Genomic DNA, 27,190 nt, shown 5'->3' with positions numbered 1-27,190 from the left:
AGAACATGGTGTTCTTGGTATTCCATTCTTTATAGATGGAAAATATTACATATACAACACACATGCACACACACACACACCACACCACACACATATATACCACATACACACATACACACACACACATATCACACACACACACACACCTTAATTAACCATGTTTGTGTTGTTGGTTATTTCTAGTTGTTGTTTTTTATTTTTTGTTGTTTTTTTTTTGATAATTTTGTTGCATTTATTCCCCTGATTTTTTAACTTTGATTAAAGTTGAGCATTTTTTCTTTAATATAGTTTCTTCTGTTAGAAGATTTTTTTTAAATGCTATAGCTGTAGCCTTTTGCTGGGTGTCTTATTTCATGCCAAGCACTGTGCTAAGTGTCCCAATACCCAAGCTCTTCTGAAATCTTTCACCTCTGAAATACAAGATTATTATTTCCATAGAACAGATGAGAAGATTGAGACTCAGAGAGATTGAATAAACTTGTCCAAAGTTGCAAGCTGATGAGTGGGCTGCACCAAGCTTTAGTCCCAAGAGCGTCTCATTCTTTACCTAGCAGACATTCTTGCAAGACATATATTAGGATCAAGAGCAATATAATGCATGTAGAAATGCTTTGTACATGTTAAGGATACACGGTCAAGAAAGGCTGGTGAAATGCTCCCAGATTACAACTACAGAATCTCAAGCAAAGATAAAGAATTCTGAACTTTGTGATGTTTTGAGTCTTTTATAGTATAAAACTATTGACCCAAAAGAAGGTACCATATTGTACACATTATTATTATATTCAGGAGAAGGTACCATATTGTACATTATTGTACAATGTATGTGTACATTATTATAATGTGTACAATATGATACCTTCTCCTGAATATAACAGAAGGAAGAGATTGTTCTACTAATGGGCAAAACATCTAAATTATCTAATTTACATGGACAATAATCTATTATTTGATTAATGCCATCATTTAAATAACTGATAAAAATTGTACTGATGTTAGTGCTTTTGATGTTTAGTGACTTAGAAGTTTTAACATAGAAACTCTACCAGTTTGATCATTATGCTTTTGGTTTATTATTATCAGCAATAATCTTTAAGTTTTTAATCACTTTTCTACCCTTCCCTTATTTTGTAGGCTACAGCTGTTAATTCTGAATCCATCAATATTCATCAATTGGATTACTTTTTGGAAGATACTTCTCATGAGCTCTGGGCTATGACTCATGCTAAGATATTTGGTTCAGAAACCTCACCCACCTTGAGGGACAGCAAGGACATCCCAAATCTGGAGATCATGATGCTCCGAATGGAGGAAATGGAAGTAAGGTCTAGGGCTGCTGGTCTGGTTTGCTGCTTGGGCTCACCTCTTCCTCCTCATGCCTCTGGAGCTTAATAAGCCAGAGTCATGTGGTCCTTCTTTTAAGTCCCAGCTATATTGCCAACTAAGTGTATGACTTTGTTATGGTCAGTTACCCTGTCTAATGAATAGGGTGTTTAAGGATGAGAGGTATAAGGCGTTCAGCATATAGTCTGATGCATAACGCAATAAGTGATAACTATTATTATCCTCTTAATAGTAATGATTTGTGATTCCAGAAACACTGGGACCATAGACTTTTTCATCCATTAGCTTATAAGTACTATTCAGTTGTCTCTTCTGCTCTTCTGTAGTATGATCATATCAAATCACAGATAATTTTACCTTTAATTGCTGTACTACTACTTATGCTTTTCTCAAAAATTTAACCCATTCCCTGGATTATTCAGAGCAGGAAATTGAGATCCAGTAAGGGAATAAGTTGAGATCCAGTAAGGGAATAACAAAAAATTACAGGGAGAGCTTGGATGAGAATTCAGCTCTTCCTGGCAGCAAGTTCAGCATTTTCTTTTCATTGTACCATGATTAAATTTCAATTGACCTTTGCTGCCTAAAAGAAACATTATAAGGAACACAATTTTTTGTTGATTTTTGAAAATTCTAAGATATATACTTTATTCTGATCTTGGAACTGATTTTCCCTTGTTGAGGATAACTTTCCAGACCTAAGCCATCCCAAACAATGGCCACTAGCTGCATGTGCCTAGAAATATTAAATAATTAAAATTAAAACGCACAACAAGTGCTCAATAGTTAGTAGCTACTGTATTAGACAGGGCACATAAGAAATGTTTCTGTCATCACAGCAAGTTTTAGTGGGCAGTACTGGTCTAGATTGCAGTCATGTTAATCACCTTGTTTTATTTTACTTCACCTCATGAGCTAATCACTTCCTATCCTGGCAACCACCTGTTCCTGGCCCTGTGTCTGTATTAATCATGTCTGAAGAACTTTTCCATCCCCACTAGTTCTGTTTACAATGAAACTCATTTTTTCTCATAAATTAAACTTTTTTTTTTTTTTTTTTAAGAAATACCAGGAGACGGTTCGCCAAAGATATAATAAAATTGTATATGCCGAACCTCATTTATGGATTCAGGAAGTAGGAAATGGTAGGTATTCCCCCCACTCCTTCCTCCAACATTTTATTCTAAAAAGTTTCAAACACCCAGAAAAGCTTAGAAAAATTATACAGAGAATATTTGTGTACCCACCTTTGAGACTATAAAATGAACATTTTGCTGATTGTCTATCCATGTGTTTATCCCTCTGTCCATCAGTTCATCTTGTCTTTGCATTTCAGATGCATCTTCACATTTCAGTGTTGCCTGATATCAGTAGTTTATCCCTAATTTTGTAGCATATATATCATCAGCTAGAATTTAATATTTATAGTCTTTTTCTTTTGTGGTTTAATATTTAAATATAATCAAATGTATAGATCTTAATTGTCATTTGATGAGTCTTGACAAATGGGTACATGTTTGTTACCCAGCCACTATCCAGACATAGCACACATCGTCATCTCAGGAAGTCCCCTCATGCCCTTCCCAGTCAGCTCTCCACCACCAGGCAACCACTGTGCTTTTTAAATCAGTTTTGACTTTTCTAGAATTTTATATAAATGTAATCATAGTATATACTCTTGTCTAGATTCCTTTCATTCAGCTTAGTGTTTTAAAGATTTATGTTGCTTATTCTCTTGTTGCCACTGGAGCAAATTGAAGTTTTTAACAAGTTTAATCCATAAATTTAGTGACTTAAAACAGGTTTATCCTCTTCTGGTTCTGGAAGTCAGAAGTCTAAAATGGGAGATGGGAGGGCTAATTCCTTCTAAGGCTCCAGGAGAAGATCTTTTCCTTAAGTTTCTAAGACTGTTGGCATTCCTTCGTCTGTGGCCTTTGTAGTGCAGCCTCTGTTTTCATTCTCACGTTGTCTTTTTTCTTCTGTAATCAGATCTTTCTCTATGTGTCTATTATAAGGACCCTTCTGGTCACATTTAAGGCTCCAGTATTCCAGGATTCTTTCCTCATCTCAAGATCTTTAGCTTGCTGGGTGTGGTGGCACATAGATGTAATCCCAGTGGCTCAAGAGGCTGAGGCGGGAGGATTGCAAGTTCAAAGCTACCCTCAGCAATTTAGCGAGGCCCTAATCAACTCATTGAGACCCTGTCTCAAAATAAAATACAAAAAAAAAAGGGCTGAGGATGTGGCTCAGAGATAAGTTCCCTTGGGTTCAATCCCTGGTGTGTGTGTGTGTGTGGGGGGGGGGGGTCTTCAGCCTAATTGAAGTCCTTTTGGCATAGAAGGTAACATTCACAGGTTCCGGATATCAGGTTGTAGATGTCTTGAGGGGCCTTATTCATCCTGCTACTCTATTGTATTCTCTTGTATTGCTGAGTAGTATCCTGTGGTATGAAGGTACTACATCTGGTTTATGCATTTACCTGTGAATCTGCATTTGATTGCTTCCAGTTTGGAGTTATTAAGAGTAAATCTGCTGCTATTAGGAGTAAATCTGCTATGAATACATGGGTAGTCTTTGTATGGACCATGTGTTTTTATTTTTCTTGGATAAATAACCTAAGAGTAGACTTGCCAAGTCATATGATAGGTGTATTTAACTTTATAAAAAACAGCCAGACTTTTGCCAAAGAGGCTGTACCATTTTACATTCTGTTAACCTTTTCATTTACACTAAGCTCCAGTTGTTCCATGTCCTTGCCAGCATTTGGTATTTGTCAGGTTTTTTTAATTGTAACCATTCTTGTAGGGGAATAGTGGTTTCTCATTGTGACTCTAATTTCATTTTCCCGATGAATAAATAAATACAGAACCTTTTCAAGGGATTATTGACCATTGGTATATCATCCTTTGTGAAGTATCCAATTTTTTAAATTGTCTTTTTATTTTTGATTGTGGAAATTCTTGTGTTCTGGATACAAGCTCTTGTCAAATATGTTTTGTTTTTTAGTGTTTTGCTTTTTTTTTGGTGGTGCTGAGGATTGAACCCAGGGCCTTGTACATGCCGAGCAGCAATTCTACCACTGAGCTACATCCTCAGCTCTGTTTTTGTTTTTTAATTTAATAGCTTTAAAGAGGTATAATTCACATAAATGCACCCTTTTTAAAGTATATAATTTATTAGTTTTTAATATGTTCACAAAGCTGTACAAACCATCACTACTTTCTGAATTCCAGAACATTTTCATCACCTCCCAAAATCCCTATATCTGTTAGTCCTTCCTACCCGTTCTCCCTCCCTCTGTCCTGGCAGTCAGCTAGATATTTTGCAAATATTTTTCCCTGTAAGTGGTTTACCTGAGTATTTTCTCAAAGGCATTACATTTTTAATTTTGATAAAGTCTAACTTACTAATTTTTTTCTTCTGTGATTTTTGCTTTCTGTGGTCTGAGGAACCTTTTTCTATCTCTGAGGTTAGAAGATGTTCTCTTGTTTTCTTCTAGAAGCTTTTGGGTTTTATCTTTTATATTAAGGTCTGTGATCTTTGTTGGATAAAATTTGCCTGTGGTTTGAGAGTAGAAATCAAGGCTCATTTATTTTTTATCCCAGTGGATTGCTACTTGTTCCAGCACCATTTGTCACAAAGACGTTTGCTTTTCTCTTCCACTTTTTGGAATTCATACATACACATTTTGGCCTCAATTGCTAGGTTGCTATCACAATTTTGGCTGGGAAATGTTAATCAAATTCTCTTTGACTCACACTTGTCAGTTACTGCCTTACTCAGTGAAAGGAGGAGAATAAAATGTGGTTAAGTATTACCTTTAAAGGAATCTAAGTACTATTTGTCTACGCTTACTAAGAGACATAAAGGAAATTGGGTGTAAAAAAGGTTTACAACAGCATATGTCATACATAATTATTTTAAAATATGTGTTTGGGGTATTGTCTTAAGAAAAAATAATTTCCATGTCATTTTTCCCCCTCTGAGTCAGTTTTGTTCTGACAGAAAGATGAGCCATCCAAACAAAATATTAAAGAATTCTTTTTGTTTTATGTAGATTTTAAGTACTGGTTTTTGTTGAAGTTATTCTCTTTTTCTAACAGTCCTCCAGCCTCCGTTTGTATCATCGAATACCAATTCAGTGACCCTTCAAGACCCGGCTCATGTGACCTTACTTATAAAGTGATTTTCCTCATACAGGTTGAGCATCCCTAAACCAAAAATCTGAAGTCCAAAATGCTGTCAAAGTTTTAAAGTTTTGAATTTTCAGATTAGGGAAAGCTTAACTGGTAAAAACTATACAAATATTCCCAAATCTCAAACGCTTCTCATCCCAAGCATTTAGGACAATGGACATTCAACCTCTATCTCTGTTTTAGAACTGTGCTCCCTTCCTCCATTTATTGCTGATGAATTCACATAGCACATTCTAGCATGTTCTATCAAGTGTTAGAACTGTTTGGTAAGGTGTCTTATCTCACCCAACTATGCTACCAATTTTTTGAGGCTGGGTTTATCATGTTTCCCTTTTTGCCTTCTACTGTGCTAGCACAGCAAGACCTTTCTAATTATTATCTAGTCAATCAGTGGTCATTTTAGCTTCTTTTCAGGAAACAGAGTAAAGAGAAACGAAGGGCAATTTGTTTTACTTACGGTTGGCCCTTGGCCACTAAATTAGGTTGCATCATGTTGAAGACAGTCTTGGGAGGACTTCTTTTCAAGGATGATTTGAATTATCACTATCTAGGACTCTACATAAAATCTAGGTATGCATTGAAAAGGACCTCTTTAGAATAGTAAGAAATTAGTTTTTGCATACTTGTAATTCCAGAATTATGAAATTGTAAGAAGAATCCTGTTTTCAGTTTATTTTGTTCTGCTTGTTTGATGAAATGTATCACAGAACCAAATTTAAAGTGCTCTTTGGATTGTGCGATATCTATACCTCTTATCCTCTCTGTGACCATTGGAAAATTGATTTAATAATCTAAATAATATTTTCCAAAAGCTGACTTGTTTAGTCTTTCTGTTTTGACAGTAAGAAACCATAAGGATAAAAATGAGAGTCAGAGAAAGTTACTTCGGGCTGGGGATATGGCTCAAGCGGTAGTGCGCTCGCCTGGCATGCGTGTGGCCCAGGGTTCGATCCTCAGCACCACTCTCTCTCTCTCTCTCTCACTCTTTCTTTAAAAAAAAAAAAAAAAGAAAGAAAGTTACTTAACATACAGATGCTCCCTACCTAAGAAAAGGACAGATTTTCTTCCTATATTTGCAACACATTTAAAATTAGAAATAATCTTAAAGGCAAAAGAGCTGTCAAGCCTGCAAGTTGTGGTTAATAAATTAATGTTTTGACTATCATCATGTAGATTTTTCTCCAGCATTGCCCAGAAACAAATTAGCTAATTAAGTGTTGAAGTGTGAGTGTTTTTTTTTTTTTTTCCTTCCCTTCTTCTTCTTTAGTAATCAAAGCATTTAAAGGTTAAAAAACAACCGCTTCAGACTCCTTGAATGACTTACTGGGTCCTAATGGAACCTGCATAGCCTGGGCCACCCACAGACCTTGTCAAGAAGTCTTCCTCAGGGGCTGGGGATGTGGCTCAAGTGGTAGCGCCCTCGCCTGGCATGCTTGTGGCCCGGGTTCGATCCTCAGCACCACATACAAAGATGTTGTGTCCGCCGAAAAACTAAAAAATAAATGTTAAAAATTTTTTTAAAAAATAAATAAATAAATAAATTTATATGTTGTTTAGAAAATGCCTTTCATTTCCATGAGGAGGTCCCTTCTCCCAGGCAAACTGCTGTTCTGAGCATTTAAAAAAAAAAAAAGAAGAAGTCTTCCTCAGAGCTGGCAGAGATTTCTGAAGGAGCTTAATATTTCTTAAGACTGATTTTTTTCATCTGTTTCTCTGTAACTTTTAAAATGAGCATTCTTTCCCTTTGCATGCTCTCTGTGCCCTTTTTGCTTAAGAGAGGTGATGTGACATCCTCACAGGTTATTGGCACTAGGATGGCTCTAATATGGACATCAACTTTTCCTTACATGCCATCATTTTATGCTTCTCCTTTTCTAGATCAGAAAATCCCAACAGTAAGTGAAAGTCCTCTGTCTCCCCATCCAATCAGAATCACAAAGACAGCAGCTCGCAAGGATCCAGCTGTGAACATCGTGTTAGAAAAGCCCTGCAATGGCAAGTAAGTGCCAGGACGCTGTTAGTCTCCATGGTGGTCGGCTGCCTTTGACGTCATTAAAGTCCAAGTTTCTTCAGTTCCCACTTGACAAAGAAGGTTTTTTTGGTGGGGCAGGGGTTGGGGGAGGTGGGGAGGATGGTAAGCAGGGATTGAACCACTGAGCCACATCCCCAGCCCAAATTTGTATTTTATTTAGAGACAGGGTCTCGCTGATTTGCTTAGCACCTCGCTGTTGCTGAGGCTGGCTTTGAACTCACAGTCATCCTGTCTCAGCCTCTGGAGCTGCTGGGATTATAGGCATGTGCCACCACACCCAGCAACAAAGAAGTTCTTTTGAGCAAGATCTTGCAAACTCCAAGATGACTAAGTAAAACAGCATGGTTATAGAAAGGCCATTGAGCATGTTGTATCTTGAGCCCTTCAGCACACCGTACCATGCATCCGGTTTTTCATGTTGAGAGCATTACTTTGGTGTATATGGGTTGTGCTGATACTTACTGCAGGATTTGCTCACAGAATTGCTTTGTGTAAGGAACACTAATGCCTGCGGTGTCGAGGGTTAGTACACTGAGAAGGAGAACAGTGTCTGATGATAGAATATTGAGCTTTGTTTAGTGTGAGAAAGAGAAATGAAGGTGAGCCTTTGGTTATGAAACCACTAGGATAAATTAACAGTTCACCCTTGCTTGCCAATGAAGTTTGAATGCCTTCATCCTCTTTATTTCTTCTCAGTTCCTTGGATGAAAGTGTGGGAACAGAGGAGAGATCAGAGAAAAGAGAGGCTTCCCTTCCCTCTCTTGCAGAAGATTCCCAACAGAGAGAAGGCCAGACTCCCCTCTTTGTCCCACCTGGTATGCGACATAGCATTGGCGACTACTGTAGCCGTTTTGAACAGTACCTCCGAATCATAGCTCATGAGGCCGTAGGCTCCTTCAATCCATGGCTGATAGCTGAAAGGTCAGTAAAATGTATGTGCCTGTGTTTAGGAACCAAGTGCCAAATTTTAGACTCATTGAAAAGCTGGAGAAAGGGCCAGCCAAGGTCTCATACTGTGCTTTTGGGCCCTAGGATTCCAGTTGTTGCTAGTGGACAGGCTTTCCCTGCTGATTGCCTTTTTTCAGATGCAGGAGACTAAAACCGCACGGGCTTTACTACTGCTCTGCTGCTGCCTCTTCTGATGCGAGTATCCTATCCAGCTCAGGCTGCCATAAAATGCCGCAGTCTGGGGGACTTAAAACAACAGGAATTTATTTCTCATAGTTCTAGAGGCTTGGAAACCTAAGATCAAGGTGTCTGGTGAGCATCCTCTTCCTGGCTTGCAGATGGTGGCCTGCTTGCTGTGTCCTCTTATGGCAGAGAAAGGAGCTGTGGTCTCTCTTCCACCTCTTATAAAGGTACTAACCCCATCCTGAGGGCTCCACCGTCATGATCTTATCTAAACCTAATTACCTTCCAAAGGTCCTACCATCACATGGGAAATTAGGGCATTGACACATGAATTTAGGTGGGGACACAAACATTCAGCCCCTAACAACAGATATAGTATTCAGGAGTACAGTCGAGGCTGGTTTCCTGTTGCAACTAGTGAGGGTGGTGTCCCATCCGAGAACACAAAATATTGCTAGGTAGGAAATATCATAATTATGAAATCTGCATGGTCGGACATGCTTGCCTTTGTAAGCAACAAGTTCTGACTCCACATTGTTATTAACCCTTCTCCTCCTCCAGGTCATCTCACCTGGGAAAAGTAGTTTTATGACTCATAAAACAAGACCCTGCAGCTACTAAAGTTAGAAGGTTGGATAGCCTTCTTTTGTTTATGTATACCACACTTAAAAGATATGCATAAATTCGTTCTTTTGAAAAAGGACCAAAATTTAAATTTCTCATGGGTATCGCTTTATTACAGACATGCAAGGTTATTTTTTGTCATTGAGAATAAATATTATGACTATATTTTTTTCTTAAACAGGTTTTAAACATGTTTCAGGAATTAATAATCACCTCTTTTTTATTTGCCTGTGCTTTTATATGTTCAGCATCTTTCTGTACACGCTACCAACAATCTCTCGATATAATTTTCCTGATGAACAGAAATAGCAGTTGACCCCTGCTTCCCAGCCTCAGCCCTCCTTTTTCTGCTTGGACTCCCTTTCCTCCTGCCCTAATCTGGCCCAGCTGTTCTGCAGCTCTGCTCTGTGGCTCTTGTCCTGGAACTTCATCAGCAGCCTGAGTGTTGAATTAGCCCCCTCCTGATGTCCTTGTGCCCTTGTATTTCTCGTTCTTGTTTTACTCTCTCGTTTTGATGGAGCTTATCCTGCTTTGTGTATTGGAGGCAATTTCTTGAGACTTACAAGTTTGAAAATATATACCTTCATATTTGATTGATACTTTTGCTTGCTTGTTTATTTATTTATTTAAGTTTCAGTGGGACACAATACCTTCATTTTATTTATTTTTATGTGGTGCTGAGAATTGAACCCAGAGCCTCGCAAGTGGTAGGCGAGTGCTCTACTGCTGGGCCACAACCCAGCCCCTACTGGTTCCTTTTTTCCAAAGAATATACCTTCATTTTTTTGTGGGGGTGGAGAAGGGATTGTCAGTTCACTGCAAGAGTAGGAGTGGAAATCTATCAGCCTAACTGCTGATAGATCTGCAGATTTTCTTAGAGAACAAAAACAAATTTTCTTATTCTTGTTCTAGAAAATTTGTTTTTGTTCTCTAAATTTTCAACCCTTTTTCTTGTTTTTCTATCCCCTACCACGTTATGTCTTCCTGATTCCAGGTACTCTTACTTCCTGAGCCTCTCTGATGTTTGGTGGGATAGTCAGCTTACTTTTGCCTGGTGTCTCCCTCAAAGGCTTTGGTTTCAGTTTCCTCCATATTTCCTCTGTACTGCTAAATCAGTCATGATTTTTCATGTGTTTTTTGCCTTCTGAAAATTTTGGACATTTCTCATATACTTTGTGTGTCTCTTTAGTTTATGGTAGCCTTTGAAGCTTATAAAACCCTTTGTTCTGGGAGACTCTTCAGATGCACATCTGTTGTGACATGTGCTCTGAGGATTTTCTGTGGGGAGAGAAGTTAACTCAACTTGCTTCCATGTGTTCACTTATAGTTCTGTAGCGTACATACTCATTTTTCCATAACCTGTCAGGATCCCTTAGGCTAACCACCATATTGGGAAATCCAGAAGCAAGCCTAGGAAGATAGACTATTCCTTATTTGTTTTTATGCCCTAGTAAAATGATATATTTTGTTCATAGTTGTTTTTGTAGGTGTAGGCAAAATTCTCCCAGTCTATAAGGATAATAGGCTAAAATATAAAGGATGGAACTAATTAAAAAATCTGACTGGATTTTTACAGATGCTTTCCTCTGGCATCCTTTGGCACCAAGTGACAGTGTATCTGAACATTCTAGTTCTGTTGTTTTATTATTATTATTATTTTTAATTTATCCTGTTTTAACTTCTGAACGTTCCAAAGATGAGAGTTTTGTATTGATCAAATCTTGAAAAAAGCATCCAAAGGCAGTTGACTTCATCTGATAGTAGTCTCTAGGGTAAGAAATTATTCTAGCAAAGAATTTCTTTTCTGTATGTCTATTCTTCCTTATTCCTGAAGAAAGACAGTGTTCCAGTGCTCAGAGGGAGAAGATGATATAAACTGAATGCAAGTAATAAGTAAAAGGGAAAGATGAAGGTATTTGTGGGTTTTTTTGTTGTTGTTGTTGTTTTGGTTTGGTTTGGTTTTTGGTACTAGGGATTGAGCCCAGGGACATTCAACCACTGAGCCACATCCCCAGCCCTTCTTTATTTTTTTTATTTTGAGAGAAGGTCTCACTAAGTTGCTGATGCTGGCTTTGAATCTCGATCCTCTTGCCTTAGCCTCCCAAGTCACTGGGATTACAGGCATATGCCATTGCATCCAGTTGTGATAGTGATTTTGATAAAAGCAAATTCTTAAAGATTTATGGGCTTTAAAAAAATGAGATTTCTAGTTGAAAAGGACAAATTGAATATATGTATTTATCTCTATTTCCTTTGTTTCTCTCACTGTTTGTCACTAAAACAACAAAGAAAAAAGTCTAAAATTATAAATGATAGCAAGCAAGAATATCAAAAAGAATTTGGAAGTCTTAAAGCAGTTAAGATAAAAGACAAATGATTTAGCAGACCAGGAAAAGAAAAATACCTAGTAGGTGAAGAACCGAGTTTATCTGTACAGAAGAACCTCGGTAAGACTTAGAAACTAGAAGCACCAGATGTGCTTGTGAAGGCATGGTTGTAGGTGAGCCAGAAAATAGGAGGTTTGGTTCAAATTCTTATTCTTGAAAATGAGCAAACAGCTGAGATGAGCAGACATTTGATGAAAGCAATACTGAAAAGTGAGATAACTGATAAAGAGAACTCTAAGGAGGTGGAGACAATGCAATGAACTGAATAAAATATTAAAAACAAACTGGAATTAATGTTCTCAGAGAACTAAATGAAGCTGTTATATCATGAAACAAGAACAGGCTACTATTAAAAAATGAACTTTCCAAGAATGAAAAATTTCTTAGAAACATAGCCAGGTGTGGTGGCACACAACTGTAATCCCAATGACTTTGGAAACTGAAGCATGAGGATCACAAGTTCAAGGCCAGCCTCAGCAATTTAGCAAGACCCTGTCTCAGAAAATTAAAAAGAAAAAAAACAACATTGAGGTCATAGCTCAGGGCTAAAGTACCTGAGTTCAATCCCCAGTCTCCCCACCAAAATGTGACTAGTGCAAAAAAAAAAGAAAAGAGAAAGACAGAAAAACATGATAGTCTAAACAAATTCACTAGAAGAATTCAAAGGAAAAAAAAATAAGGCAGTCAAATAAAAAATCAAGGAGCTAGATAACAACAACAACAACAAAAAAAAAAAATTAGAGGATTGTCCTGTGAGACAACCAATATCTGAATAATAGGAGTTCCAAAATGTGGGAAAGGAGAAATGGGAAATTACTATAAGAAAATTTCCCAGAAGACTAGTCTTTAAATTCAAAGGGTTCATCAGTTGTTCACTGTGAGGGAAAAATGGAATGAATAAGTGGATGGAAGGAAGGAATAAAAATCCACCATGGCACATCACTATGAAAAGGAAGCATCCCAGCTTAAGAAGATGACAAAAGATACCTGAGAGTTAAAACTGGACCCCTTCAAATAATCGGAAAAGAGAATGACATATTGTTTTCCATAGCAACACTGGAAGTTGGAAGATATTTGAACACAGTTCCAAAGTGTAACCTAGAGTTCTGTGCTCAGCTAAATTATCAATTAAGGGTAGAATAAAAACATTGTTAAGCATTCAAAATGTCCAGAAATTTAGTTTCCCTGCATTACTGCATACTAGAGGATGAATGACACCAAAACAAAATGTACATTAAGAAAAAAAGAAGGTTGGGGTTTAGGAAGTTTAGATTCCACCATGGAACTTCCAGAAAAATGACAAAAACCATTTCTAGGAGAATTTTTCAGCAAGCATAGAAAGTTACTGGTCCACATTGGAGTAGAGGGCAGAGGACCCCAGGAGTGAGGGAAGGCAGAGTGAAAAAGGGTTAAAAAAAAAAAAAAAAAAAAACAGATCATTACCTGCTATGTTGGAAGTATTAAGAGTACCTTTGTATTTCTTTCATAATTTGGTGGTGAATTGGTGGTAGGAATATAAAAGCAAAGCAAATGTAAAAACAAGGATACCACCTCTGCTTCTAGCAGTGACACACTTGGTAATTTAGACCTCTTCTCCCACTGAGGATAACTGTTAATAGAACAGCTGTATTAAAAATAAAACATACACACTTAAAGGCACCAAGAAGTTAACTAGGCAATGAGGAATAACTAGGACAAAATCATGGAGAACAGAAGAGACCCTGAGAGGATAGCCCATCACGTGACACTGGATAGTTAATTCTGGAGGGAGAAAAGTAGCACTTTTGATAGCCAGAATCCAGGGTGTTGATAGATTCTGGCTAGAATCCAGGGGTTGCCACAGTAAGGCAATTGCCCTGGTAAACTTTCTTCATTTTTGATTGGGACCCAAAAATGTTACACTTTGCAAGTATGGGTGGCCAGATATAAATTGGCCTGCTGAGGGACTTCACTTAGCAACAAAATATCTCATTTCCTGAGTTTGGAGTGGAGTGACTCTAGATTATTATTGCCCCCCCAGTCTATAGGCATAAGCAAACAAATTTTCCTTGGAGGAAAATGACATCATTTTAGGACTCAACTTTTTTCTACAATTTTCATATGCAATGTCTGGCATATGGTGAAAAATAACAAGTTAATAAAGAGATAAGACAATAACAAGAACAGGCCCACAGCAGGTCCATATATTAGAGCTATTTCATGGACATTAAAATAACTGTGCCGAGTATGTTCACAGAAATAAAAGGTACAACTTAGAATTTTGGCAGAGAATTGGGAAATAAAGAAAATATAAAAGTACATCCTAGAATGAAAGATTTAATTTCTGAAATGAATTCATTGGATGGACTCAGTAGCAAATTAGACACAACAGAAGAGAAAATTAGAGGCTTAGAACATAGGAAGGAAGAAAATATGCAGAATAATGCATGGAGACAGCACACATGCACAAAAGATGAAAATTAAAAACGAGGGTTAGGAGCTAGGCATGGTACTGCCTGTAATCCTAGCAACTTGGCTTATGTAGGAAGATCAAAAGTTTGAGACCAGCCTCAGCAATTTAGTGAGACCCTGTCCCCCCCTCCAAAAAAAAAAAAAAAAAAGAAAGAAAAAGTGTTGGGGATGTGGTTCAGTGGTTAAATGCCCCTGGGTTCAATCTCTAATACCGAAAAAAGAAAAATAGAGGGTGTGTGTGTGTGTGTATATAGCTGAGAGGGCCTAGGAGTAGAGGCACAGTAGCAATGAGCACACCTGGTACCTAGAGCTTGGTTTCTCAATACTGCACTCCAAGGCTCCTGATTTCAGGACCAGGGTTGGGTCTGGGAAATATAAGATAATCCTAAAGTATCATGTTGTGTCAGACAGGAAGTGCTCAAAGAATGATGGGGGAACATGTCAAGAGGACAGTCAGCCAACTCTAAGGGGCTTTGACTGTCCAAATCTGGGAAATTTGTTTTGTTTTGTTTTCATTATCCTGGAGCTCAAACCCAGGGCAGTGTGCATGCTGGGCAAGTATTCTGCCACCAGCTACCTTCTCAGACTTGAGACATTTCTAAGTATCAAATTAGGTAATAGTAATGGATTCTAAAAATGAATCTATAGTGAACACCCACAAGTAGGAGTCTATGAGGCCAAACTGATGAATGAATGAATACACAAATAAGGGAGAAGGGAAAGCTTTTCATTATAGTGAAATGCCAAGTATGGAATGGAAAAGGAATGATAGGATTAAGAAATCATTGTTTGGAAACCCTGTAGTACTTGATTTAGGCAAGTTTGATGAGAAAGGGGTATTATTTACATGATCTCAGCGTGCCTCCCAACAATACACTTTGTAAATATTAATTTACGGGAGGGGGGCAGTTTTAAGGGGAGAAACCAGGTGTTCAGAATCACCATTCATAGTAATGGGACCAGTAGATGCTGTGGAGTACTGAGGGGACACAGTCTCCCCCTGTGGCATCTGTTCCAGAAATGTATAGCCTGATGCTGATCATAAATAAACAGCAGACAAGCCTGTAAACATTCTGCAAAAACAGGCCTTTATTCCTTTAAAAATATGAAGAGACGAGGAACTATTTCAGACTAAAGAGACTCGACAAGTAAATGCAGCCCCTGATCCTGGACCGAATGCTGGATTAGAAAACACTGAATAAAGGGTATTGTTTGGACATTTGGCAAATTTTGAATAAGGTCTGTAGGTAAGATTAGGTGATGGTTTTGTATGGATGTTAATTTTACGGATTCTATCGCTGCACCGTGGTTGTCTAAGAGCATGTCCTTGTCTCTAGGACACACTGAGTACTTCGGGGATATCAAGTCTTCAGTTTACCTTTTGAAACAGTTCAGAATAAAAAGGATGTGCAGAGGGAGGGGGGGCACAATTTGGAATCTCCTGCCCCCTCCCTATTAGAGAAGACACACAGCCTCTCGTCTATCAGGTGGTTAGTCCCAGGTGGATCTAAACTGGGTTGCACTAGTTATTTTCCAGTCACCTCTGGTTTCAGCCCTCTGGAGGTGGAGGTCCATTCTGTCATAGGCCTCTAGCACGACTTTGGGATCTGCACACCATCATCTTAATATCTAAGAGAGAGATGCCTTTCATCTTGTTTTTCTTCTTCAAAACTACCTCTTAGCCTTTTGAATTTCTATTTAAATTTTAGAATTGACTTGTTAAGTTCCCAGCTGAGCACCAGAATGGCTCCAGGTCTGGCCGTCATACCTTTAGCTCTGTTGTTTGTCTTCCAGCTTTTCAGAAGAGCTGGTAGATGAAGCTCTGGGGGCCGTGGCTGCAGAACTTCAGGATGTGTGTGAAGACTATGCAGAGGCCGTGTTCACCTCGGAATTCCTAGAGGCTGCTCCATAAAGGTTCCCAAGGCGAGGCCCCCCTGTGCCACACTGGAGAAGAAAGGGCACCACGCTGTGTTTTAGGCTACAAGAAACCTTTATCCTCAGCTGTACATCCAGGCACAGAAGGTGCTGCCCACCGCAGGGAAGGAGATGCCAGTGAGCTCAGCCTCACTTCACATTCTCTCATTGTCATAGCAATAGTTCTAGAAGTTTATGATGGAACGTGTTAAATTTATCAGTGCTCAGGAAACATGAATTATGACAATATAATATTTTCAGAATGTATAATTTTCCTGTGGAGGTATTATGTTCATTCTTCTGGCTCAGTTTGGTGATCACAATGTTTTGAAAGGTAATGGATAAATAAATATGATTCAGGCAGGGATTCAAGCTACTGTTGAACCCCCAGGTGGCATCAGCATTGAGGCCGAGTCCCAGCACCTGGCTCATGTTTTTCATTTTTGGCTGTACCCTGACAGGACACCTGTCCTTCCTGGGTCACAGACTGATGTGGAACACAGAGTTAGGTTATGCTGCCAAACCTCTGCGCTGGTGCAGCTAAAAATAGGAATCCGCCAGTGAATAGGGATAAACACACCTCTCTTTAAGGTTCAATCCCTAGGTAATTTTTTACATTTTCAGTTCCTCAAAGTCTTTTTATTGCTCTGTCTTGACACATTCTGGTATAAAAAGCTTTCTCTGAATTCAGAGGAAGTTTGAGGATATCAGGAAAGGACTGGGTCTTCTCCCGGGATTGGTAAAGGCGTGGAGCCCACTACCTCTGAGAAGGTCCGAACTCTCTCTGTGTCCACATTGCAGAGGAGCCCTGTGTGGGAGGAGGGGACAGAGCTGGACAGCGTGAAGACTCTGGGTCTCCCCAGAGGAAGGAAGACGTGTAAGAAACCTAACAGCTTGGTCCTCCAGTGTCTCAGGTCGTGGTACCAAGGGAAAAGCCTCTTTTTTTTAGAAACTGAATTCAGAAAAAGGAAAGGAGGTGCATTAAAAATAAGGCCACTGCCTAGAAAAAGTTTCCCTCAATTATTTGCCCGAGGCCTGGTGAAAGAAATGTGAAGAACAAGTGGGGTGAGCCACACCCCAGGGAATAATGTGACTCTTGTTATCACACACTCAGTGCTGTCATCCAGGACTGTTTCTGAAGTGCAAGTCTTTCAGGTGGTGATTTAAGCTGCTCAATCACACTTATTTGTGCAAAATTGATTTTCATTTAATGTTAACATTTTCCTCAATTTTATGTAACTTCAGAATGTAAAGAGCTTCAAGGGAATTACAGGTCTGTAATCTGGAGAGTTAAATGTATGCACTTGAATGGATGGGAGGACCTGTTATTGGTAGTACGAAGTAATTTGTGTAACAATTTTTACTGTGCTGATTTTTTAAAAAAATAAACTCAGTATTTTAAAGTATGTGCATGTCTATTTGAAATAATTTACATCTTCTTTTTTTCCCCCACAGGCAAAACATGATGTGATTTACAGAAACCATTGAGAATACTTTTGTGTCTGCTATGAGAATAGTGGACTATCTGCCACCCCTTCCTCTCCCACAGAAAAAAATAAATTATAATAAACGCTAACCTTTGTTGAGCACATATAGAACATCGCTCTCAGTGCTTATTATTATTCCCATTTTACAGATAACTGCACTGAGGCACAGAAGGGGATACTTTGTTCAAACAAGCCTGTTTTCCATGCTAGGGTCATGGATTCATTTATTCCCATAAAGATAATTGTAGCAATTTGAAATGTTCACTTGAGTGCATGCTCCTGCTTGTCCTCCCCACTCAGCATGTCCTAGATACTGTCCTCTAGTTCCCTTTGCTGAACACTTCCTGCTTCAGCCTGTGTTCTGAAGGGTCTGGTCCCACTGACTTGCCTTGTTTGAGAGTCTCTCCTGTACCAGATAACCTCTTACCTGCCTCTCCATCCAGGTGGCTACTCCCTCGCCCCGGCCCATGGTAAAACACTGCAGGCAAACCATTCACCAACACAGAACAAACGGCAAGAAGTGCAAAACCTTTATTTGAAAATGGAAGTTGAGTCTTTATAAATTTTTCTATTTACAGCCCTCTGGCTACCCCAGACCTCCAGCGATGTTTGCTTCATTCACAAGCGTTGGGCATGTATAGGTCATTTTCTAATCCCCTTCAGTTTTCTCATGACCCGTTTATTTCCTATTTTCAGAAAGGGTCATACATGAATTTAGTACTTTAGTGTTGAACGGACTGTCCCCAGTTTATAGAGGTACTAAAATGTGTACATATCTTTCAGCACTGCTACTTGAATCCCACTTGGTGGGAGAAGACCTGAGCAGTATCCCGGCCCTGGTCACATTGGGCTTTACTGATTTCCCTACTCGCCTCCAGAGTGTTTAGGTTCTTTAGGGCAGGGGGACTCTGCCTAGCATGTGGTTGGTGCTCAGCGGATTCTTTTGAATTAATGAAAGAAAGGATCAAGATTGCACAGGGGCTCAGTATGGTCCACAGAAATTTGCTGACTGTGTGTGACCCTGACACAATGCTGTCTATGAGGATATGGGTCCCATTGCCAAGGTTCTGCTGCCTTTGTAATTCCAACTCCCTCCTCACTCCTCTCCCTCCCACACTCAGTCCCTGAGGTGGGTGGGTGGGCATGGGAAGTGGGTGAAGGAGGCTGAAAGGCGAGAGTAAGGGCCTGAGTCAAGCAAAGGAAGGTTTCCTGTGTCTTCCGGGCCGCAGCCTCAGTGTCTTAGCAGCTTGGCTGATGACAGTTCCCTGCCATACCTGCCCAATAGGGTGTTGGCCTCACCTTGGGCTCCTGATCATCACAGAAGTGCCCTTTGGAAGGGCCCCTTTCTGAGCCAGCTCCTGGTTCTTTGGTCTCAGAGCAGAAAGGTAGTGGCTTGCTATATGTCCTCCTCCGTATTGGCCGCCCCCCATTCAGCTCTGTTGGTCAAGAGCTGGGTGCTCTGAACTGTTTCCCTACTGGCTGAACCCAATAGCCAGAGCGTGGATTGGAAGAGCTGCCAGATATCCTGTGCACTTTCTCTCAGGCCTCAATGAGGGCCCCAGGAGAGCCAGAATGGGACTTAAGTGAACTCCATGAATAAGCCATCAATATCAGCAACCCCTGCCTGGAGCTTATGGCCCGGAGAGGCCAACTGCAGTCTGGCTTCTGTGAGCAGCCCCTTCCCTCCCTGCTACGTCAATTCTGAAACCTGGATCCCTGCCCCAGCCACACCAGGCCCTGCTCTGTTCTTGCCACTCTACCCACGGTCTCAATTGTGGCTCCAGCCTGAGCAGAGCCTCTGCCAGGTCTCCCCAGGCCTGCGCCCACCCTCCTGGATACCCCCTTTCTCTGCTGCCCTTCCTGGAATCCCAGTAGCCATCCTTGGTCTCCATGTGCCTGGTCACCCTCATAGACTTTTCTTGAACCAAACCCACTGCCTTTTGCTTTTTTTCTAGTTGACTCTGTCCATCCTGTGGCCTGCCCCCGGGTCCCCCCCCCCTGCCTCACCCAGCACCCCAGCAGGTGTGTCCAGATGGGCATCACCACGTCCTGAAGCCCTTCACCTCCTACCTTTCCTCTTGGCTCTCATGGGCTCTGCCATGAGGCTGCTCCCTGCCCTCTCTTCTCCCAGGGCCCTGGGTAAGGTTTTAGTATCTCTTTGCTTCACTTGTCCCTTCTTGACCCCTCCTGCAGCCTCATCACAGGGGACTGCACCTCTTGCTCTGCCACCTGTCCTCCTTCCTCCTGGTGGTATCCTTCCCTTCCCATGACCTCCCGGGTCTTATATTGGGACCCCTCCCTTCCAAGATCTTACAACCCTTTATGAGAAACCTTGGAAAGTCTTTCCCAGTGATTTCTGGAGCATTTTCACACCTCCAACCCAACTAGGGGGCCCCCTCTGGGAGTCGGGCATGGCTGAGACCCTGCCCACCTCCCACAGAGCAGTCTCTCCTCTGTCACAGCCTTAGCTCCAGGCACTTGGCCCTTTGCTCTCTGCATCCCTCACCCACCTGCCCCCTGTTGGGCCTTCCCCTATGCACGCCCCTCCTCCCCCCTCCACTCCCAGCTAGTCCTGCATTTCCCTCCTGCTCCAATCAGCTTCTGAGGACCCCCACCCCCACCCTGGCACAGCTGCGGCTCTCATCTGCCATCACTGTCCAGCGAGGTCAGCTTAGGTTGGGCTGTAGGTCCCCAGGCCTGTACTGAGAAGCCCACTGTACATTCCTGCCACCTGCTGGAGTGGGGCCTTCAGTCCCCCAAATCTGTCTCTATCCATGCCTGGCAGCTCATGGGGTCATGGGAGGATTCCAGGGAGCCTCTGGCTCTGCAATGCTCTTGTCAAGAGCAGGGGTCTTCAGAGCCTTGGTCACATGGGCTCTGCCATCTCCCCTGCCCACTGAGCTCCATTAGCCTGAGCTGTGTTTGACTCAGAAAGGTCTCAGCAGAGAACACATGGGAGGGAACACATGCAGCCACTGTCCCTCAGGGCCCTAAAGGCCTTCTGGGAGCCATGGCCAGCTCAGTGAGAGGGGGTGCTCTCTAACCAAGATGGTATAACATGCCACCTTTGGAGAGGTACTAGAGGCTGAGAGAAATTATGTGAGTACTTTAAATGTAATACCACCTCACCTTTATCCAGCATCTGACAATTTACAAATGCCTTTAAATACACACTCTTCTCTGTAGGTCACCATAGCCACCCCTGTGGTATGTACCAGCAGTAATTCAACTAGTTAAGATTTTGAGGCACAAAGTAAAATGCTGTGTGACCTCTGTGCCTCAGTTTCCTCATCTGTGAAGTAGGTATAAAAATAGTACCTGCCCATAGTTAATGTGAAGATTAAAGGGTGTGGCCATGAAAACACTTATCCTGGCAGAGGATAATTGCTCAATAAATGTCAACTATTAGGTTTCCCACAGAGGATCTTGTAAAAGGGAAACTAGCCTAAGGAGTATAGCTCTGAAGTGCTTTCCTTATCTCTTGCTCCCATTGATTGTGTTCTTTTCCTGCTCAAGATCCCAAGTCTCTCCATTCCTTGCCCTTCAAACTGGACACTTGGCAGCATTTTTCCTGGTCTTGCCTTTGGCTGCTCCAAGCATCTCATCTGGATCAGTCCAGCAGGTCTGCTTGGGCTGCCTCAGATCCACGTCCTGCTCCAGGGCTTCTAGCGCCAACAGAACTTTCTAAACTGGGTCAGGTTCTTATGGGGTAGATGTAGTATTGACCCCATTTTACAGATGAAGAAATTGAAGCTTATGGAAATTTAGGGACTTGCTTGGGGCCATACAAACACAATGACATAGCCACAATTCAATCTGCATCCTTCAACTTCAAGTCTAGTGTCCTTTTGTTCTGTCACAGTCGTGTCTTTCTCTGAAGCAAATGATCCTGAGATGGCCTAGAAAATTTTAGCAGCTGTCAAATATAAGTGCTATTTTTTTTAATTGAGGATTTAACCCACGGGTGCTCTACCATTGAGTCACATCCCCAGTCCTTTTTATTTTTTATTTTGAGACAGGATCTCGCTAAGTTGCTGAGGCTGGTCTGGAACTTGCAATCCTTCTGCTTCAGCCTCCTGAGTTGCTGGGATTATAGGCGTGTGTCACCACACCTGGCTGCCATCTCCGTTTTTAAAGTCAGCAAATACATGGTCCTGCACTATGCCAGGCCCGGTGTTTATTTCTGGGTATGAGAAGATGCCTAAGATGTCCTCCCTTCCTGACAGCCCAGTACAGTGATCAGGTTAGAGCTGAGCTACCAACTCATTTTCCATCCACTCCATCCTAACCCACATTCCCTTGTCCCCTACACTCTTGCTAGGGCTGGGCCCTGTTCACAGAGTAACGATAATCACTCTACTACCTGGGTGCTAGGTGCTAGGTGCTAGATGCTTTATTTACATTATTCCATTTGGTTCTTATACTAACACTAAAAATAGAGATTATTAAACCATTTTACAGATGGGTGAAGCCAAGTGAGGTGGACATTTTCCAACTAGAAAGTGGTTGTCATGGAGTTTGACTGCAAATATTGTGTAGTGGTCCTTTCTGGGTTCCTGGTTGTTGGCCAGCCCCCACCCCTTCAGTCTCCTGCTGGGTGCTGGGCTCTGCCCTGAAGGTATAAGTTGCTGCAGCCACCTCTGCCCTGTGGTCTTACCCTGACCTTGGCCTGCTGTGCCAGGCAATGTATGCTGAACTGGAAGCAGCAGTGTCTGCCTGACCCGGGCTGTACCCAGGCTTGCTGCACCTGTTGAGTACTATTCTGTAGATGGACTTCTGCTCCTGCCCAGGCCACCTCAGTGGCAAGGCCAGTGTCCCCAGCTCACCACTTTAGTTGCTTCTGTCTCCCAAACACCTCATTCTCAGGCATCCTTCCCCTCACGGTGACAGAGTGGACACCAGCAGCCCAAGCCTGACAGTTTTCCCGTTTAGCAATCATAGCAGAAAGACACCCTCTTTCCCAAGAGCGCCAGCCATTGCCCTTGGGTTGCCGCTCATTCTTTGGCTCTGATTGGCTCAGCTTGGGTAACAAGCCTGCCTCCCATCTAATCCCTTTACTCTGATAGGTCAGATTAGACTCACATGCCCACCATTGGGATGATGGTTCAGCATCTTTGCAGGGGCGTGCACTGCACACGGTCCAGCATCCCTCCACAGAAACACCGAGGCCAATTACCTACAGCCAAATGGCAGGCGGAAATGCCAAAGCACATACAAAAGGTAGCACATCCTCAGACTAGCTACTAGGAGAAATTTGCATTAACATTCACTCAAGGGGCTGGGGTTGTGGCTCAGTGGTAGAGCGCTCTCCTAGCACGGGTGAGGCACTGGGTTCGATCCTTAGCACCACATAAAAATAAATAAAATAAAGATATTGTGTCCAGCTACAACTAAAAAAAAAAAAAATTTAAAAACCATTCACTCAAGGTGCACACATACTGCTGAAGCCGAGGGAAAATAACATGCTGTGGTTGCACATGGAAAGGAAGGACTCTTTCTACTGAGTGGAGGCGGCTGGCTGTTTGGAGGGTCTTCATGGAGGAGCTGCTATTTGAACTAGGCCTTGAAAGATAGTTGAGACTCTAGTCATTCAAGAAAGGAAGGATGGGCTCTCCCGGCAGTGGGAACAGCACAGACAAGTCCTGAAGTCTTGAAAGGGCTGGGGGCACAGATGTGATGATGATAGTGCCATCAAACAGTAAAGGTGCTGGAGGGGTTTAGCCAGAGCTGAGACTTCACACCATCTCACACCTGCTGCAGGAGAAGAGGAGAGCATCATGGACCAGAGGTGGCTGAGCCAGGCGGTGGGGAGCAGCTTCTGTAGTCGGAGTTGTTGTTCCTCCTGCCAAGGAATTTTGTCCAGGTTCAAGATTTCTTTGAACTGGAGGAAATAAGCAACAGCCCCCACCCCATAGTCCCTCCCTTCCCTTGAAAGCATGATTTGCCCCAGATTGCCCTGTTCAAGCTTTCTAATCTTTATTCTGTTTCTAAATGGGGGAGTCTACTGGGAGCCCCAGGCCCTTGCCAAGAGCTTCCATCTGTATTTAATCAATCCCTCCTCTGAAATCCAATCCGTCATAAATTCCAGGCTCACAATAAACTTGTGGAGAGGTCTGCAGGCACCGGCTTGTACAGTGAATGAGAAACAGAATCCCTGCCCAAACTATTGAACTGAGAACAATGGAAATCTGGGGGAGGCGCCTGCCAAAGGGGCAAATATTGAAGGCTGAGCTGGTGACGTGGACACAGCAGAGCCCTGATGCACTGGGCCTGAGTGCAAGCCCTCCCACCAGGCCACCTCTGGCCTTGGCTGGCCTCCTCGCCTTCATTAGCTCTTCCAGATGGATTGCATATCTGCTCAGTGTGAAGGAGGAGTCTTGGCGATCCATAAAGACCTGCAGAATCTGTTCCCAACCCTCCAATAAGAAGCTGCCAGTCCTGATAACCAGGTGACTCTCTGGCCAACATTTACTTTAGCATCAAAAAAGAAGGCCCAGGCATGTTTGCTGCAGATGTGGGACTGACTGGGCTGTCTGGGAAGGGCCTTTTTCAATCAGGGTTGGTCCCTTCCTGCCCCATTCCATGTTGGAACTTGACACAGGCAGGGAGGAAACTGCTGTGAGCCTCTGACCTGAGATATGTGTAACAGAAGCCACCTGCACCCCAGGGGCTGGGATGCTGGCTTCCCTCAACAAAGCTTTTCATTAACTCAGATAATCATTCACAGCTTTAGATAAGAACAAGCCCCAGACTCCCCACACTGACTCAGGGGGCCAGTTTCTCATCTGAGCCAAGCATCAACTGAAACAGGAGTTCTTGCTGATGTGAGGGGTCGCCATCCCTTTACAAACCTGGCCAAAGCTATGGACACTTTCCTCAGAAAACACACACAGATACACATACATACACATGTGCAAACATATGCACACCTATGCACATGCATGCAACATGTACACACACGCACACATTCTGTACATTCATTTGCACATGCAATTTCATATCCAGTTTCAGGGGACTCAATCCCTGGACCCAGACAAGCCTGATCTGAGTGATTCTGATTCCTAGCCCCTCTGAGGTTGTTTATCTACACAGCAGTGTCCCTGCCACCAAGCATTTTCCAATCCCCTCCTCTGAGGTAGACAGAAGAGGATTTATTACCCCCCTTTTCTGCAGATGAGAACAAAAGCCCGGAGTGGGGTGAGGTCTCACAGGAAATCAGTAGCAAAACTGGGACTAGCTAGGCCTTAGATCTAATTCTCAGCCTGGTGATCATTCTACTCCAGATAGTTTCTTCTACTGTTTTCCTAGCCCTTACTCCTTTTCAATCCATAAAACAAAAACACCCCACTCCCCTCAACCCAGGAATTTCTGTAACTTTCACTAAGGGGAGGGGATCAAAATTCTACTTCCCTAAATTGAGGTTCATTGGATGTTGGGCTAAGAAGACTTGTTAAGTTTTACTTTCGAAAGCTTGAAAGAGAATTTGAACTCTGAAAACCTTACTTGTTCTTATTTTCCCCGATGAAATGCTGCAATATTGAGACACTGCAAACCACAGAGCTGTGGCAGCACCAACACAAAAGCAGCCTCTTCCTTCCCTTTCTTTCCAGGTGGGTGTGGTTGATCTGGACGCCCCCAGCCCCTTCACTGCAGTCCTGCAGAGGATGCCCCAGACACCTCTCACAGGGATGAGTGCCTTGCTGGCTCATGTATCCCTACACGGTAGGCAGCTGTGCCCTCCTGACAGTTTTCCAGAACCTTAACTTTGGCAGGGCTTTAGGAGTGAGCTTCAGGAAGTCATTGGATCCATGCAATGACAGTCCCCAGTGTCTTAGTTTGGAATTCACAATGTGACCTCTTACAAAAATTGTCCAGCACCCACAATGGTGGTGTGCATGCAGGACCCACCTCCCCTTTGAAGTTCCCAGATCTCCCTCCTGCACCTGAAAGCTGGGACACACTCACATATCACACCCAGGGATTTTAAATCCTCTGAAACTGGATGTGAAACTGTGTGTGCAAATGAATGTACAGAAGCATGTGTGTACATGTTGTTTGCCTACATGCACGTGTACGAACACTCAAGCCCGGCTTAAATGATTGATACCAACAGACCTTTCTTTCTAACCCCTTAATTGGTTGGGTGCTTGTGGTGGAGAGAGCAGTCCTAGGGCCAAGGTCTTTCTGGGCAAAGACGGCTGCTTTATGGCTCTTGGCCCTCTCTGGCTGCCTCAGTCAGTTCCTGTCTGCTTTCCAAGTCAGTCCTTGCAGCCTCTTTTGAGCCTGTGAGACCCTGATAGACGGCCAGTAAATTCCCTTTTGGCCTCCCAGAGCCTGAATCTATGTCTGTTACTTGAAGCCATGGGAGGCAAGCGGGGTGCACTCGTGTCATCCTGACTTCTTATAGCTGCTGCCAGCAAATGCATTCTGCACACCAGCAACACATGACCACTTCTCCAGGCAGCAAGAGGTGGAAGGGAGATTCTCATGGGGACATAGAGAAGAGTAGAAGAGACCCAATCCCCACCCTCTTAGGATTCACTCCCCAGGTGCTCTGAACCTGTCCAAGTCCTCCGACTCTAAACACACCTCACTTTCCTTCTCTCTCTCCTCTCCTCTCTCTCTTGTAAATTCCTTGACTGGAAGTCAAAGCTTCCCTGAACATATTGCTTTCAGTCTTTGCCTGCCTGCCTTTAGACACGGATTTACATAAAATAACCAGAGGGGATTTCCAGAATGGCTTCTTCCTTCACCATCAGCCCTCCTGGGCCCAGATGCTTCCTGGATGGACCACCACTATCCTCCAGCCAGTAATTTAATTAGCACCTGCTTGTCAAAACGTCTCCCACTGAGTGACTGCGAAAGGCATGTTTCTGTCTGTCTTGTGAAAAGCCCCGAGATGCCCGGAGTCCCTGGTGTGTCCTTTGGCTCAGCATGTAATCTAGTATATCTTTAATAAGTGGAGTCAATTCACTTTCAAAACCCTTGTAAAATTCAGCCTTTTAGTCATTTTGACCAGAAGCATTCAAATTGCAATGTGAATAGATAGCCCCAGCAGCAGCCCAGGGAGATCTGCCCGGGACATTGGGTTGGCAGCCAGATGAGGAAGCATGGGTGGCCCTAGGAGGCCTCTGCTCAGACAAAAGCAGCTGCATCTGTGTCCTGGAGAACCCTGCTGACACAGTTCCTTCCCTGCCTTCCCCTACCTGCAACCGTATCTCCCACTATCTCCCACGGGGGATGGAGAAAACCACAGGATCACAGCTGAGTTAAAAGGTTCTGGGAAAGCAGGCAAGTGCCCAGATAAGGCAGGCTGGCACACAGGCTGAGGCTGCACCTGGAGCAGAGCCTTAGCCTCTTGGTTCCCTATGTCTTGTTTATTTTCTCTTCTTCCTTCCAGTGGTCAAGGCTGGAGCATGAACATTGGAACACTCAGGTTGGAATACTTTTGTTCCACCACTTATCCCTTATGAACTATGGGATCTCAAGAAAAATATGTCCGCTCCCTGTGCCTCAATTTTCTCATCTGTAAAATGGGCATGGTTGTAAGAATGTCCCTCTTATTGTGTTGCTTTGAGGATTAAGAAAGATTGGGCACAGTGGTGGTGGTGGTGGGGGGCGCAA

General features: G+C 42.5%; 1 protein-coding gene across 1 annotated transcript in view; it reads left to right on the top strand.

The window, feature by feature from the left end:
- Kiaa0753 (KIAA0753 ortholog) overlaps positions 1-17,512 on the top strand; it is a 66,420-nt gene extending 48,908 nt beyond the window's left edge. Inside the window, exons 14-18 of the mRNA XM_026393980.2 lie at positions 1,135-1,320; positions 2,408-2,489; positions 7,419-7,539; positions 8,269-8,493; positions 15,960-17,512. Coding sequence (XP_026249765.2) covers positions 1,135-1,320; positions 2,408-2,489; positions 7,419-7,539; positions 8,269-8,493; positions 15,960-16,077 — 732 coding nt within the window. The 3' untranslated portion in view covers positions 16,078-17,512. The remainder of the gene's footprint in view (positions 1-1,134; positions 1,321-2,407; positions 2,490-7,418; positions 7,540-8,268; positions 8,494-15,959) is intronic.
- Positions 17,513-27,190: the final 9,678 nt, after the last annotated feature.

This window comes from Urocitellus parryii, chromosome 7 (genome assembly GCF_045843805.1).
Source record: "Urocitellus parryii isolate mUroPar1 chromosome 7, mUroPar1.hap1, whole genome shotgun sequence".
NCBI classification, from domain to species: domain Eukaryota; kingdom Metazoa; phylum Chordata; class Mammalia; order Rodentia; family Sciuridae; genus Urocitellus; species Urocitellus parryii.
The sequence above is the reverse complement of the archived record's forward strand: the minus strand, read 5'-3'. Positions and strand labels throughout refer to the sequence as shown.